General features: G+C 70.0%; 3 protein-coding genes across 3 annotated transcripts in view; 1 reads left to right on the top strand and 2 right to left on the bottom strand.

Annotated features, from left to right (window-relative positions):
* Positions 1-2,016, top strand: part of CACNA1A (calcium voltage-gated channel subunit alpha1 A) — a 31,224-nt gene extending 29,208 nt beyond the window's left edge. Inside the window, 2 exon segments of the mRNA XM_052800012.1 lie at positions 1,544-1,904; positions 1,907-2,016. Of these exon segments, the coding sequence (XP_052655972.1) occupies positions 1,544-1,904; positions 1,907-2,016 (471 nt within the window).
* A 1,480-nt stretch (positions 2,017-3,496) lies between these two features.
* IER2 (immediate early response 2) lies at positions 3,497-4,621 on the bottom strand. The gene is given in 2 exon segments (XM_052800013.1): positions 3,497-4,371; positions 4,373-4,621. Coding segments are annotated over 2 exon segments (753 nt in total). The 5' UTR covers positions 4,535-4,621; the 3' UTR covers positions 3,497-3,780.
* Positions 4,622-6,961: 2,340 nt separating this feature from the next.
* On the bottom strand, positions 6,962-13,841 carry NACC1 (nucleus accumbens associated 1). The gene is made up of 6 exons (XM_052800004.1): positions 13,702-13,841; positions 10,940-11,859; positions 9,932-10,108; positions 9,745-9,850; positions 9,534-9,631; positions 6,962-8,214 (listed from the first exon to the last, which is right to left on the bottom strand). Exons 2-6 carry the CDS (start codon positions 11,838-11,840, stop codon positions 7,898-7,900), a joined length of 1,599 nt encoding a protein of 532 aa, XP_052655964.1. The 5' UTR covers positions 11,841-11,859; positions 13,702-13,841; the 3' UTR covers positions 6,962-7,897.
* Between the last annotated feature and the right edge of the window lie 120 nt (positions 13,842-13,961).

Genomic DNA, 13,961 nt, shown 5'->3' with positions numbered 1-13,961 from the left:
TGGCTCCCCACTGGTCCCAGACTGGGGTGCACAGACCCTGAACCCCAGGTCCCTGCAGGTAATGGATTGGGGGGTCACGGTCCCCCCACTCCAGGCCCCCCCCCCCCAGGTAACAGACTGGCATGCTCCCCACCCTGCAGGTCCCAGATTGGGGTGCACGGTCCCCAGACCCCAGGTCCCCCAGGTAACAGTTTGGGGTGCAGGGTTCCCCAACCCCCTCAGGCCAACTCTTCCAAACTTCTCCAGCCCCCGCTCCCCCCCCATCTCTCCTGGCTGAACCGCGACTCCCCCCCCTCCCGGAGCTTTTGTTCCTTTTGCCTTGCAAGTGGCTTTGGGGGGACCCGGCACCCCCCTCCCTCCCCCTCTGGCCCCCTCCCTCCCTGCACCCCTCTGGCCCCCCCAGCCCGCAGCCGCCTCCAGCCGCCCCGCCCCCCCGCCTCTTCTCACTTCTCTTCCCCTCTGCTCTCTCGTTTGTTTTTTCTCCACACACCCCCCCCCGTTGTGTCCTTGCTGCTTTTCTCTGGGCCCCCCCCGTCCCCCCATTCCCGCCTGGGCCCCCCCATGTCTGCATGGCCTGTGGCTGTGATGCCCCCCGTGGCTGTAACCCCCACCCTGTCTGTGATTGCTTGTGGCTGTGATGCCCCCACCCAATGGCCCCCTATGTCTCTGCTTGTGTCTGTGTCCCCCAACCCCCCTCTCTCTGTCCCTTGTGCCCCCCTCCATGTCCCCTGCCTCTCCCCATACCCGTGATCCCATGTCCGTGGCTCCCCATGTCCACCCCCCGGGTCCCCTTTGTCCATGTCCGTCGTCCCCCCCCCGGCCACTCTATCCCATGTCTGTCCCATGTCTATGTCCCCTGTGTCCGTGTCCCTGGTCCCAATCCCTTCCCACCCATGTCCCGCCATGTCCCTTGTGTTGTCCTCGTGTCTGTGTCCACCCCCATGTCCTTTCCCCTGTCCCCATGTCCACGCCCCCCGTGTCCCCCATGTCCACCCCCATGTCCTTTCCTGTCCCCCCATGTCCATTCTCCTCATGTCCACATCCCTCGTGCTGTCCATGTCTGTGCCCTGTGTCCTTTCCCCTGTTCCCCATGTCCACCCCTCCGTGTGTGTTGTCCCTCTCCGTGCCCTGTGTCCTTTCCCTTGTCCATGTCCATCCCCCTATGTCCCTTCCCCTGTGTCCCCCATGTCCATGCCCCCCGTGTCCCCTATGTCCATGTCCCGTGTCTGTCCTCCGTGTCCCCTATGTCCACGTCCCCTGTGTCCGTGTCCCCTATGTCCGCGTCCCCCATGTCCATCCTCCCCATGTCCACGTCCTATGTGTTGTCCGTGTCCATGCCCTTTCCCTTGTCCCCCATGTCCATGCCCCCCCGTGTCCGTGTCCCTCGTGTTCTCCTCGCGTCCCCCCGTACCCACGCTCCGTGTCCTCTCCCCTGTCCCCCATGTCCGCGTCCCCCGTGTCCCCCCCCGTCCACGCCCCCCGCCCCCCCCCCCGCCGTGCCCACCCCCCCGCCGTGATCCCCGGTGTCTCGGTGTTGCTGTAGGGCAGTAGTTCGGTGAGCGGCAGCCCGGTGCTCTCCACCTCGGGGACCAGCACGCCCCGCCGCGCCCGCCGCCAGCTCCCGCCGACCCCCGCCACGCCGCGGCCGCACGTCTCCTACTCCCCCGCCGCCCGACGACCCCCGCCCGCCGCGCCGCCCCCCGCCCGCGGGCCCCGCCGCCCGCCGCCCCCCCGCCGCCGCCGCCGCCGCCCCCGCCTCGCCCCGCGCCGCCCGCCCCGTCGCCCGTTGGACCGACGCCCCCCGCGGACCCCCGAGACCCGGAGCCGCCGCTCGACGGACGCGTCCCCCCGGGCCCCCCGGGCCGCTGGCGGCGGTGGCGGGGGGGGGCCCGGGCCCCTCGCCCCCCCCGGCCCGGCCGGCGGCTGCCTAACGGCTACTACCCGGGACACGGCGCCGGGAAGGGGCGGCCCGGCCTCCGCGACCCTTACAGCGAGACGGACGATGACTGCTGCTAGCGGCGCCTCCGACGACCTATCGCGACACGGCGCCGTCGCGACCGGCGCCGCGACATATCGCGGCGGGGGGGGGGGACGGACGCCACCCCCGCCACCCCACCACTACCACCAACCCCCCCCCCCCCCCCGCCCGCTCCCGGGGCTATGGATGAGTTTTATCATCTGGAGGAGCCGCCGCCGCCGCCGCGGGGGGCGGCCCCGGGGACACCCCCCCCCACGCCCCCCCCAGCCCCGCACGGCCGCGGCGCCCCGGGCCGGGAGGAGCCGCCGGGGCGGGAACGGGCCGCGGGAAGCGGGAAGCGGAGCCCGGAGAGGCTCCAGGCCGGGCACCGGGCACCGGCGCCGCCGGACAACCCCCCCGCCCGAGGCACGGAGGCGGCGGGGCCGGGGCTGCCGCCATTGCATGAACCGAGTTACCGAAACCAGAAATAAAGATAACAAAAAAAAAAAAGAGGACAAAAAAAAGCCCGAAACCCCCCAAACAAACGAAACCATTAAAAAAGAGGAATTTTGGATCGAGCCCTTCTCGCTCCTTCCCGGGATCGGGCCCCGAGGGGGGGCGGGGGGCATCGGGGCGGGGGGACCGGGGGTAGCTCGCCCCCCCCTCCCCGGCCCTCACAGCCCCCGGGGGACCCCGGCGTGCCGGCGCCCGACCCCTCGCCCGCCGCCGCAGGAACGAGGAAGCGGCGGAGTCAGGAAACGTCGCAGCCCCGCCCGGGGCACCGGGGGACATGGCGGGGGGGGGACGGACACGGCGCGGGGGGGGCGGACACGGGGCCTCCCTGGAGCTCAGCGCCATCCCGGCCCCTGCGCCCCGGGCGGGGTCTCCCGGCGGAACCGGGGCAGCCGGTTTGGGCCCGGCGGGGCGGGGGGGGCGGGGGGGAACACCGGGCCCGGCGAGCCCACGCACCCACGGCGGGGCCCTGCACCGCCCAGGCCAGCTCAGCCCCGATGCCGCGGGGATGGGCGGCGCGGCGCTCCGCTAAGCGGGAACCCGTTCCCCCCCCCCACGGGACCCAGGCATCCGGGCGCCCGCCCCGCCCCCCCCCCCCGCCACGGCTCAGCCCCCGCGTGGGCAGCACGTGGAGCTTCCCGGAACCGGAGGGGGGGGTTCCCCCGCCCGGGTCCGCTCCCCGCGGGGTTTGGGGTCCCCCCCGCCCCCGGGGCAGGTGCCAGATATCCGCCCCCGTATCCTGGCCCCGGGGTTGGGGGGAAACTGAGGCGAGGAGAGGTGAAGCGGGGGGGGGGGGGCGACGGGCCCAACCCTCCCCCCCCGCCAGCAACCCCCGTTCCCCCCCTCCAAAGTTTGGGCCGAGCCGCCCCGACCCATCAAAGCATCCACCACCACCCCCCCCCGCCCCATGAAACCCCTTTTTCCCCCCCAATTTGGGGTGGGGGGCATCGAGGGGGTGTCATGGGGACACAGCGGGCCCCTCGCCACTCACGGGATGTGCCCTCCTCAAGACCCCGAGACAGCAGCTGCACAAAACCGACTTTTATTTCATTAACAAAATAATAATTAAACAAAATTGGTGGGGAAGCCGGGGGGGGGGCCAGGGCCAGCCTGCAGCTCCCCCCCCAGCACGAGTCCATCACGGTGGGGGGCTCACCGGGGGGGGGCCCACCGGGGGCCCCGAGAGTCCTTGTGCCCCCGGAGGGGTCCCCGTACCGGTTCCGTGTGTCCCGGGGAGGGGGGGGGGGGGGGTGAGTGTCTCCGTGTCCCCCCCGCTCCGTGCGCCCGGCGGGGTCCGTGTACGCGGGGGCTCAGCACGCCCCGACGGCGCGGACCAGGAAACCGAAGGCGGCGGCGGGCGGCCCCGAGCAGCGGCCGGGCGGCCCCGGGGCGAGCGGCGGCTCCTCCGCCTCCAGCCGCGCCCGCTTGCTCGGTACCGGCACCGGTACCGGCCCGGCCGAGCCGCTGCTCCGCCGCTTACGCCCGGCCCGCGCCGCCGGGGGGGCTCCGGGGATCCGTGGGGCTCCGGGGGGACGCGGCTCAGGCTGCGGCGCGGCGGGGGGAACGCTCGGCGGGTCCCGGGTGGGCGGCAGCCTCGGAGCGCTCGGCGGGTCGCGGTACCGGCTCGGGGCGTCCTGAGGGCGGTCCCGGTTCGCGGGGTCCGGGGCGCTGCGGGGGTCCGGGGTTGGTGGGTTCGGAGGGTCCCCCCGGTCCGGGGCGCTGCGGGGGTCCCGGGTTGGTGGGTTCGGAGGGTCCCCCCCGGTCCGGGGCGCTGCGGCGGGGGTCCGGGGTCGGTCGGCTCCGGGGATCCCCGGTCGGGGCGCTCGGGGGATCCCCCCGGTCCGGGGTCGGTACGTACGGCGGGTCCCCGGGTGCCGTTCCCGGGGGGGTCCCGGCGGCGGGTCCCGGCTGAGCGGCGGCGCGGGCGGTCAGGTAGCGGTGCCGGGCGGCGCGGACGAGGAGCGAGAGCTGGAGGCTCCGGTGGAGGCGGAGACCGCCGCGCTGCAACCGGCAACGGTAGAGCTTCCACACCGACACGGTCAGCAGCCGCTGCGCCTCCTCCATGGCGGCACCGGGAGCGGAGTGCGGCGGGGCCGTCCCCGGCGCGGGGCTCTTATACCGCCGCTCCCCCCCCCCCGGCCCCGGCCCCGGTCCGCCCCCGTCCCCCGTCCCCCCCCCGGCGCCGCATCCGGCCCCGGGGCGGCTCGGCGGCGCCGGGGGGCGGAAATGCCCGGGGGGGGGGGTTGCGGGGAGACCTACCGGAGGGGGGGGGGGGCGGACTCTGTTTCCCGGGGGGGTGGTGTCCCTGCTTCCCCCCCCCCGGGATCGGGTCCCTGCGCCCCCATGGGGTGGGGGGGGTAGCTGTACTCTCAGGGGTGGGGGTCCCTGTGCCCCCCCCCGGGGTGAGCGGGTCGCTGTGCCCCCATGGGGTGGGGGGTCCCTCTACACCCCGGCTGGGGGGGGTCCCTGCGGCCCCCCACCGGGTGCCGGGGACAGCGACACGGGACAACACTGGGGGGGGGGGGGTGTTACATGGGGGACCCCCCGCCACCTTCCCGCGCGCCGCCCCGCCCCCGTGAGGTCACCCCGCGCCGTTTCCATGACTATATAAGGGCCCCGTGACGACAGGAAGGGGAAGGGGGCGGGGCCGCGCGGAGGCGAGCCCCTCCCCTTTCCGCCTGCCCAAATAAGGTCGGGGGGAGGAGCGCACCGGCAGGAGGAGCCCCGCCCCCTCCGGCACTTCACGCGGGTGCCGCCCGCCCCCGCGGCTGCGCGCGCGGCGGCCTCCGCACGAGCCTTGTGCATTGCACGAGCGCCGGGCCTTGCACGAGCCCCGAGCCCCGCACGCGCACCGCGCCTTGCACGAGCCCCGTGCGTTGCACGAGCCCCAGGCCTTGCCCGTGCGCTATACACTGCACATGTACTAGCCCTGTGCATGCAGCCGGCCTCGCACGAGGACGGGGCCTCGCACGAGCACGGGGCCTCGCACGAGCACCGCGTGCTGCAGCCGCCAGCGCTTGCACCCACACCTGCACCACTTGCGCGTGCGCGCATCCTGCCCGCAGCGCAACACACGACGCACAACCTCCCCCCCAGCCCCTTTGCTCCCCCTCTCCAGTGCACAGGCGTGTGCAAGCCCACCCGTGCAGCCCCCAACCTCCGGGGTGGGTTTGGGGGGGTGGGTTACCCCCCCCCGGCTCAGCCCCCCAGCAGGCGGGAGGCGGGGGCTGTTACAAACCTCTGTGTTTTATTTATCATTATTAACATTTCTGCAGTCCCTCTCCGCTCTCGTACAGCAGTTCATGTGCAATTCTCCAGCGACTCGGGGGGGGGGGGGGGGGGCGGGCACCGGGAACGGGCATCTTGGCACTTCATAACACAGGGACAGACACTGGCGGCCCCGGGGGGGGGGGGCGCGGGGAGGGGAAGGGGCAGGGGGGGGAAGCGCAAGCCCGGGGGGGGGGGTCCATGCTGCCGAGACGCCGCCACGCGCTCCCCCTCTTCTGTACAGCTTTTGGGTTGGAAAAAAAGAAGAAAAAGAGGAAACGAAATAGCCTGACCCCACCGGGGTGGGGTGGGGGAGCAGGGACTGGGCTCGCTGAGTGCCCGGGGGGGTTGGGGGGGCCACAACAGGGACACCCTCATGGGGCTGAGACCGTGCAACTCATCACACAGGGGAAGGGGATGGGAACTGAGGCACAGGGAAAAGGAGAGGGATGGGGGGGGAGAACCCAGGCGTCCGGGTTGGTGCGAAAGGAGGGGTGGAGGGGGTGTCCCCGTGCCCCCCCCCCCCAGGCCGGGGCAGCGGGGAGGGCCGGGGGGGGGGGCGGTTTGGCACGGAGCGGTGAGATAGTGGAGACGCGATCGGAGCCCGGGGGCCGGGCAGCGGGTAAGGCACTTGACCGAACGTCAGGAGACCTGTTGGGGGGCTGCCGGGGGGGGGGGGGGGGGGTGGGCAGACGCCTGGGTTCCCTCCCAGCACACCCCCCCCCCAAGTCTGTGCAGAGTGGGGAGCCACTGAACAGTGCCTCAGTTTCCCCCTTTGGGGCTTGGGAGTACAGCCGGTGCAAAGCCCTGGTGCCAAGGGGGGGGGGGGGGGGGGGCGGGCAAAGCTGGGGCTGCAGGGGGGGTCCCTGCGTCATCGTGTCCCCCCCTGGACCCCTCCTGCAGAGGTGGGATTCCAACCCACAACCCCCTCCCCAAATTACCCGGGCCAGGATGCTGGGTCCACCCTTGCCCGGCTGCTCCCAGGGTGCCGCCATCCCCCACAGGGTAATGTCATCTCCCCCCCCCCCCCCCCCGAGGACAGACCCCAGTGGGGGCTAACAAAGCAGGGGACAAACTAACAAGAAGGAACTTTAACAAGGCCTGTAACCCCATGTGGGGGGGTCCCCATCCCCATTGGGGGGGTCCACACATGGGCTCAACTCTGCCACCCCCTGCCCACATCCCATCCGGCCGGGGGGGGGAAACAGGGGACAAGGGGGGGGGGGGGACCTGGGCAGCACAAGGAGGGGACATGTGCCATCGCCTGGGACAAATGCAGATGCCCAGAGAGATGCTGCCCCTGGGGAGTGGATGGGGGGGGGGGGAACAGGACAACGAGGGGGGGGACCCGGAGAGACACGTGGACAAGGGACCTGGGAGGGGACACACACGGTCACCTGGAGAGACTCTGGCCCCCGGGGGGGTCGCGGGGGACCTGGGGGACACATGCAGGCGCCTGGGGAGACGCAGGGACAGGGGGGACCGGGGCGAACGCGTGGGGTTGCCCAGAGAGATGCTGGTCCCCGGTGAGGGGGGGAGCGGGACAGGACAGGACACAGGGGACACGGGCAGGGGGGGACACATGCGGTTGCCTGCAGAGACAGTGGCCCCGGGGAGGGGACACGGGGGACCCACGCGGGTGCCTGGAGAAACGTCAGCCCTGGGGAGGGGACCTTGGGGAGACATGGGGGCCCCAGAGGCAACATGGGGCACCCAGAGCGGGGGGGGGGGGGGGGGGGGGGGCAGGAGAGACACTGGCCCCAGGGAGGGGACACAGGACCTCGTCAACTCACGCCTGAGCAGGAGGGGGCACGGAAGGAAAGACCGAGCTGAGCGATGCCCCGGCCCCCCCCCCCCCCAGCCCCCCAAAACCGCGGGGGGGGGGGGGGGGGGGGCAGGCGGCCAGGCTGAGCTGAGCCTCTGCCACCCCCACTAAGCCCCAAACCCCATGGGGAGGGGACCGGACCCCATGGCCAGGGGCCCCACGGTGGCACGGGGCCCTCCCCGGGTGGGTCCCTGCCCCTGGGGGGGGTCCTGGCCCCGAGGGGGTGCCCGCCTGGTGGGGGGGGGGGCCTTACACCCACACGGGTCCCTATACCGTCACAGGCCCTACCCGGTGGGGGTCCCCACCCAGCCACAGGACCCTACTGGAGAGGGTCCCTACCCGGCGGGGGTCCCCCCACGGTTGGGGGTCCCCGGGGGGGCCGAGGCAGGGGTCACTGCAGGCCCTCCCCCCGGGGCGCCCGCCTCGCCCTCGTGCCCACCGGCGTCGAAGGCCGGCTCGGGGCCCATGATGTCGGGTTCCAGCTTGCCGGTGTCGTTGATGAAGGAGGTGTAGGAGTCGCCCTCGGCCATCAGCAGCTTCAGCTTCGGGATCCAGCTCTTGCGCACGACGCGCCGGGCGTTGGTGCACATGTCGGCGGCGATGGCGTTCATCTCGCTCTCCTTGAAGTTGGGCGCGAAGTTCTGGCAGTAGACTGGGGAGCGGGAGATGGGGTCACAAGCAGCCCTCTGTGTTTCCCCCCCGCAAGTCTGCCATCACGCGCCCTGGGGAGTCACGGGTGTCTCATAGAGAGGTTTTGCTCAGGAACCTAAATCTGCATCCCCAGCTCCGTTTCACAGCCGGATCACCGGTCCCCATGGTCCCCCCAGCCCTGGGGTCCGCCCTGTCCCCTGCCTGCAGGAGATGCCTTGTAACTCCCCGAAAGAAAGACTGAGAGAAGCAGCCCGAGAGAAGCATGAACGACGGCGAGAGACAAAACTTGGTAAAGATAAGAGGGGGTGGGGGGACGCGGAGGCCCTTCGAGCCTTTCCGAGGAACATCTCAAACACTCGCATGTAGCCTGAGCTGAATAACGCGGGCTTGGCGCTCAAGGGACTGACAAAGCTACCCGCGCGGCAGGAACAGCGACGGTTCTGCTCTGGTGCAACTTGTGAAGCTCATTAACTCTCTGTTTTTTGGGGCCCTGGCGTCCGATGAATGACCTCTGCCTCATTATCCACGAAAGGCATATTAAAGTTGACACCCCTGCAACGTGCTAACGAGGATTACGGAGATCACGCTAAACATATGTGATGACAGCACTCCTCTCTCAACCCAAATCACGCTACGCGTCACCTGGGGCGGGTGGGAACCTGAAATGAAGGTGCCACCATAGCAGGAGGGTGGGTCGTACTGATACTTCGAACAGAAAGGGGAAGATAGGTGCCACTAAAAAAGCAAAAGTGGAATTTGGCAGAAGAGCACTCTTAGGAACCAAAATGCCCCGTTGGCTGGAACGAGGACTGGTGATGTCTTTCTCTCTCTCGCTCTTTCTCCCCGCTCTGTTTCTCTTACAGTTGTTAAGTAACGCAAGGCGTACCTCACCGCATGCCGTAATTTGTTATATACCTAACCAATTACCGTAAAGCCTCGTTTAAGATGTATATTAATACCACTGTGGGAATCTAATAAACATTGCCACTTAGTCCACACTGCTGGGGATTTGCAAATCCGAGTCACTCACCCTCCTTTTCTGAGTGGGTCGTGACATCGTCCCCTCTCTCTGGAGTGCCCCCAGCTCTGGGGTATCCCTTGTCCCCTATTTCCTGGTGTCCCCTCTCTCCCTGGGGTCTCCTCTATCCCCTGGTACCCCCGGTCCCCGTGGGTCCCCCAACCCTGGGCTCCCCCTCGTCCCTAAAGTCCTCTGGTCCTCTTTCCCTGGCCTCCCCCCGCCCCGATTCCTGGGCTCCCTCACCCCTGGGGTCCCACCTCTGCCCCAGCGTGTCCCCTGTCCCCCTGCATCCCCCCACTCACACTTGACGGCGTGCAGGACCCGGCTGTCCAGCGGCTTCCGGCTGGGGTCGTTGGTGGATGAGCGGATGCCCGTGCCGCAGCTGTTGGCCAGGGTGTTGCTAGCAAGGGAGACGAAAAATGGGGTGAGAACCTGGGCGTCTGCCCCCCCCCCACCTCTGCAGGACCCCAAAACTGGGCAGGGGGAGAAGCCGGGTGCCCTGACCTGACTCACCGGTCGAAGAACGATGCCAGGAGCCGCCGCAGGAGGACTTTGTGCCGCGTCCCCGCGCTGACATGGCAGTTCATCAGCTGCGCCCGCGTGATGTAGACATTGGTGCCTGGGGGGAACGTGGAGGGTGAGAGGGGGCGGATGCCCCGAGGGGACCCCCACCCTGTGGGGACCCCCACCCCAAACGTACCCGTGACGAGCTCCAGCTTCTCCGCGGGGTCTCCCTCGTCGTAGAGCTTGGGGTGGCAGCGGTTCCCGATCTGGTTGATGAGCTCGGCCGGCAGCGAGGCCAGGTCCTGCCGCACCCGCACCCGGTTGCGTGACTCCGAGGTGGCCTGGTCCGGCAGCGCCTCCACCTTCTCTGCGGCTGGGGGGGGGACGGACATGGGGGGGTCAGTGGGGGGGACACAGAGGGGGGTCAGCGGGGTCCGGACCCCGGGGCTCCCACCCCGCCTCTCCGGGGGCCTCTGGAGGAGTCTCCGAGGGGGCACGGGATGGGGCCGGGGACATGGGGAGGGGGGACAGGGACACGGTGACAGCTCGATCCATGGCCACACGCCCCCCATAACCATCGCCTGGGGGTGGAGCTCCATCGGGACACACCCCTACCCAAGCACCACCCACAGGGTGGAGCCTGACAGGCCACACCCAGCACCTTTCCCCTTGGGTGGAGCTTCAGCTGGCCCCTCCCTACCTGTAGCCCCACCCTAGAGGTGGGGACATAAACCACACCCAGGGGTGGAGCTTCAACCCTTCTACCCGCTTTAGCTCCACCCTCACAGCATGGAAGCCTCACCTGCTTCCAGCCACACCCCCAAGGAGGTGGAGCCTTAGATGACCCCACCCACTTCCCAACCACACCCCAGAGATGGCCCCTCCCTTGGCCACACCCCTCCCCAGACCACACCCTAGAGCCTCAGCTGACCATGTCCTGTGGGTGGAGCCTCAGTTGACCACACCCCTCCCCAGCCACTTCCAAGGCTGTCCATGGGCTGACCATGCTTCATGGGCGGAGCCACCATTTGACCACACCCCCCATGGGCAGTGCCTTAAATGACCACACCCCTTCCTCAAACCACACCCCAGAGCTGGAGCCTCATTTGACCATACCCCATGGGTGGAGCATCGGTAGGCCACACCCAGTGGGTGGTGCACCACAGGCCACACCCACCCACCCCCACCGAGGGCGGAGCCTCACCTGCCTGCCCTACATTCATCATGCTGTACATGGTGTACATGTTGCAGATCTGGCGGTACTGCTCGTCAGAGCCTTCCTCGCCCCCGTCCTCCTCCTCGTCCTCCTCATTGTGGAAGGAGCCAGGGCTGTCGCTCGTGTAGGCGCTGGACGTACCCCCGGGGCTGGTCTGGTCGGCCGCGCTGGGGCCGGGCGGCGCTGCTGCCGCTGCCACTGCCGGGGCCGGTCCCGCCGCTGCTGCCGCCGGGGCGGGGGGCTGCGGTTGGCGTCCCGGCTCGGGCGCCGAGAACTTGGCCATCTTGCGGCTACCGTTGCCGCCAGCAGCGCCGTCCTTGGGGCCGCCGTCCCAGAGGCGCTTGACCACGAAGGTGCACTGCACCCCGTCGGGCTCGCCCTGCTCCGTCTTCACCCGCGAGACCAGGGGCAGGGCGGCAGCACCCGAGGGCCACCCCGAGGTCTGGGCCACGGGGCTCTGGGGCTCGGAGGAGGGTGCCTCCTCGCCGTGCAGCCCCTGCGAGTCGCAGCTGGGTGAGCTGACCTTGAGGAAGAACTCAGTCCCCTTCTCCATGATCTCCTGGATCTGCAGGAAGCCGGCGGTGTACATCAGCAGGAACTGGTCGCCCACGTTCATGCTGAGCCGCCCCGTGTAGCAGAAGCTGAGGATCTGCTGGAAGGACTGGGGCTGGACGGCGGCCGGCAGCTCCACCACTGCGCTCTTGCTGCTGTTGAAAAGGTCCCGGAAGTAGGAGCTGCTGGCGGCCAGCACGGCCCGGTGCGCCTTGAACGCGTGGCCCTTCACCACCACCGAGACGTCGCAGTACAGCCCCTGCAGCCGCTGCTCGTTCAGGCACTCCAGGATGCTGTTCCCGAAGTTGGGGATCTCCATCTGCAGCGTCTGAGCCATCGCGGCAGCCGACGGGGGCCTGCAGGGACGGGGAGGGGGACACGGGGGATGGGGGCCCAGGGAGCAGGATGGACACGCGGGGAGAGGGACACAGGGAGCGGGGAAGGCATGGGGGACGTGTAGGGACGTGGGGGACACAGGGACCATGGATGCGGATACATAAGGAGCGAGGCAGATATGGGGTACATGTGGGAACAGCAGCACAGGGCATGGGGTAGACATGGGGGACACGTGGGGACAGGCACAAAGGGAGCGGGGCAGACGTGGGAGACAGGGAGGGACACGGGGAACACGGACACAGGTACAGAAGGAATGGGGGCAGACACGGGGCACATGGACACAGGTAGAGAGGGAAGGGGGGCACACATGGGGGACATGAAGGAACAGGGACCCAGGGAGCAGTGTAGGAGCACAAGGGACATGCGGATCGGGGCAGGGACACAGGGGGACACAGCAGTGATGGGGAGCAGAGCAGGGAGATGGGGACAGACAGTGAGAGATGTGAGGAGGGTGGGGACAGAGAAGGGGGGCAGGACACGGGGGGACGGGGACAGACACAGAGGAGGGATGAGGAACAGATCAGGCACAGGAGTTCGACACGGCCCCACAGGGGTCCAGCATCCCCCCCAGCAGAGCTCACCGGGGCACCCACTCGGTGTGGGGGGGAACCCCAGATCCTCCTCCCCATCAGCCCCCCAGTCTGGGGCTGCCCTAGAGCCCCAAGAACAGCCCCCCACCCTGGCTCAGGGGGAGCTGAAAAATCCCTCCAAATGGGATATTAAGGGGTGGGGGTGCTCCAAGAGTTGGGGGTGTCCTGGGGGGTCCTGAGACCCCCTGAAACTGGGGAAGGGGGACCCCAGCTGGGAGAGGGGGATGGTGAGGCCAGATGGACACACGGACACAGGGTGGGCGAAAGAGCAGCAAAGTGGTGGTTTCCCCTTTTGGGGTGGTGTGTGTGGGGGGTCCCTGCCTGAGGGGGGGATCCCCCTGCCTGGGGGGATCCCTGCCTTGACCATGGGGACTCTCAGGCGTCTCCAAGCCTGCGGACATGGGGGTCCTCAGGCCAAGGGGCTCCAGGCCTAGCAAGGTCCCAGCCTGGGATGGGGGCAGGCTTGGTAAATCTGGGGCACCCCCCACCCCCGGGGGGTGGTGAGGGGTTGGGGGGATCCCCCAGCCTGGGGAGGACAAGGGGTTCCCCAGTATTTGGGGGTGGCCGGGGGAGGGCGAACTGCAGTTTAAGCAGGGGCTTGACAGGATCCTATTCCTGGAGTGGGGGGGGTCCCCAACACTCAGGGGGGGCAGAGAGAGATCCCCATTCCAGGGAGAACGAGTTTTCCCCATCTCGTGGGGGAGGAACAGGGGGGACCCCCCACTCCTAGAATTGGGGACAGGGAGGACCCCCAGTCCTTGGGGGGGGGGGCGGGGGGGGGGGGACGACACACAAGCCCTCGCAGGTGGCAATGGGGGGATCCCGCAGCCTGGAGGAGACAACGGGGACAACCCAAATTTCGGGCGGGGCGGGGGTAAATCGGTAAATACCCCAGTCCCGAGGGGGGAGCGGGAGGACCCCAAAACACGGGGGGGGACGGGGACGGGGACCCCCCAGTACTGCGGCGGGGGGAGACACGACCGCATTCCCTCGGCAACGGTGGGGGGCGTAGGGGGATCCCCCAACCCGGGGGACGGGAAGGTGCCGCAGGCCCGGAGAAACCGGGGGGGGGGGGGGGAGAAGCGGGGGGGGGGTGGCGAGGCCTGGGGGGGGGGGGGGGGGGAGGGCAGGCCCGAAGGGGCGGGAGGCGGGGCGGGAGGCGGGGCGGTGGCGGGGCCCGGGGGGGGGAGGTGGGGGGTGTCCCCGCCTTACCGGAGGCCGGGGGGGGGCTGCGCTGCGGCTCCGGCCGCTCCCGGTGCCGCTGCCGGTGCCCGTCCCCGTCCCCGCCGCGCTCAGCGGCCATTCATTGTGCGGCAGGCGCGATCAGCCGAACGCCGCACCGCCCGGCGCGCCTCCCGCGCAAGCGCACCCGCCGCAGGCACGGCAAGCCGAGCGCCGAGCGGCGGCCCCCCCCTCCCAGCGCGCTGCCCCCCCTCCCCTTGGGGACACGGCGGGGAGGGGGGGACACGGGG

This window comes from Harpia harpyja, chromosome 10, assembly GCF_026419915.1.
Source record: "Harpia harpyja isolate bHarHar1 chromosome 10, bHarHar1 primary haplotype, whole genome shotgun sequence".
Taxonomy (NCBI): domain Eukaryota; kingdom Metazoa; phylum Chordata; class Aves; order Accipitriformes; family Accipitridae; genus Harpia; species Harpia harpyja.
The sequence above is the reverse complement of the archived record's forward strand: the minus strand, read 5'-3'. Positions and strand labels throughout refer to the sequence as shown.

What these genes read in the sequence shown, in the direction of transcription:
- NACC1 (XM_052800004.1), bottom strand. Translation starts at nt 11,840, where the DNA reads ATGGCTCAGACGCTGCAGATGGAGATCCCCAACTTCGGGAACAGCATC. An exon ending in GAAGCTGGAGCTCGTCACGG is followed by an intron (nt 9,851 to 9,931) that starts GTACGTTTGGGG and finishes CGTTCCCCCCAG; the next exon opens with GCACCAATGTCTACATCACG. An exon ending in GGTCCTGCACGCCGTCAAGT is followed by an intron (nt 8,215 to 9,533) that starts GTGAGTGGGGGG and finishes CCCGCTCCCCAG; the next exon opens with TCTACTGCCAGAACTTCGCG.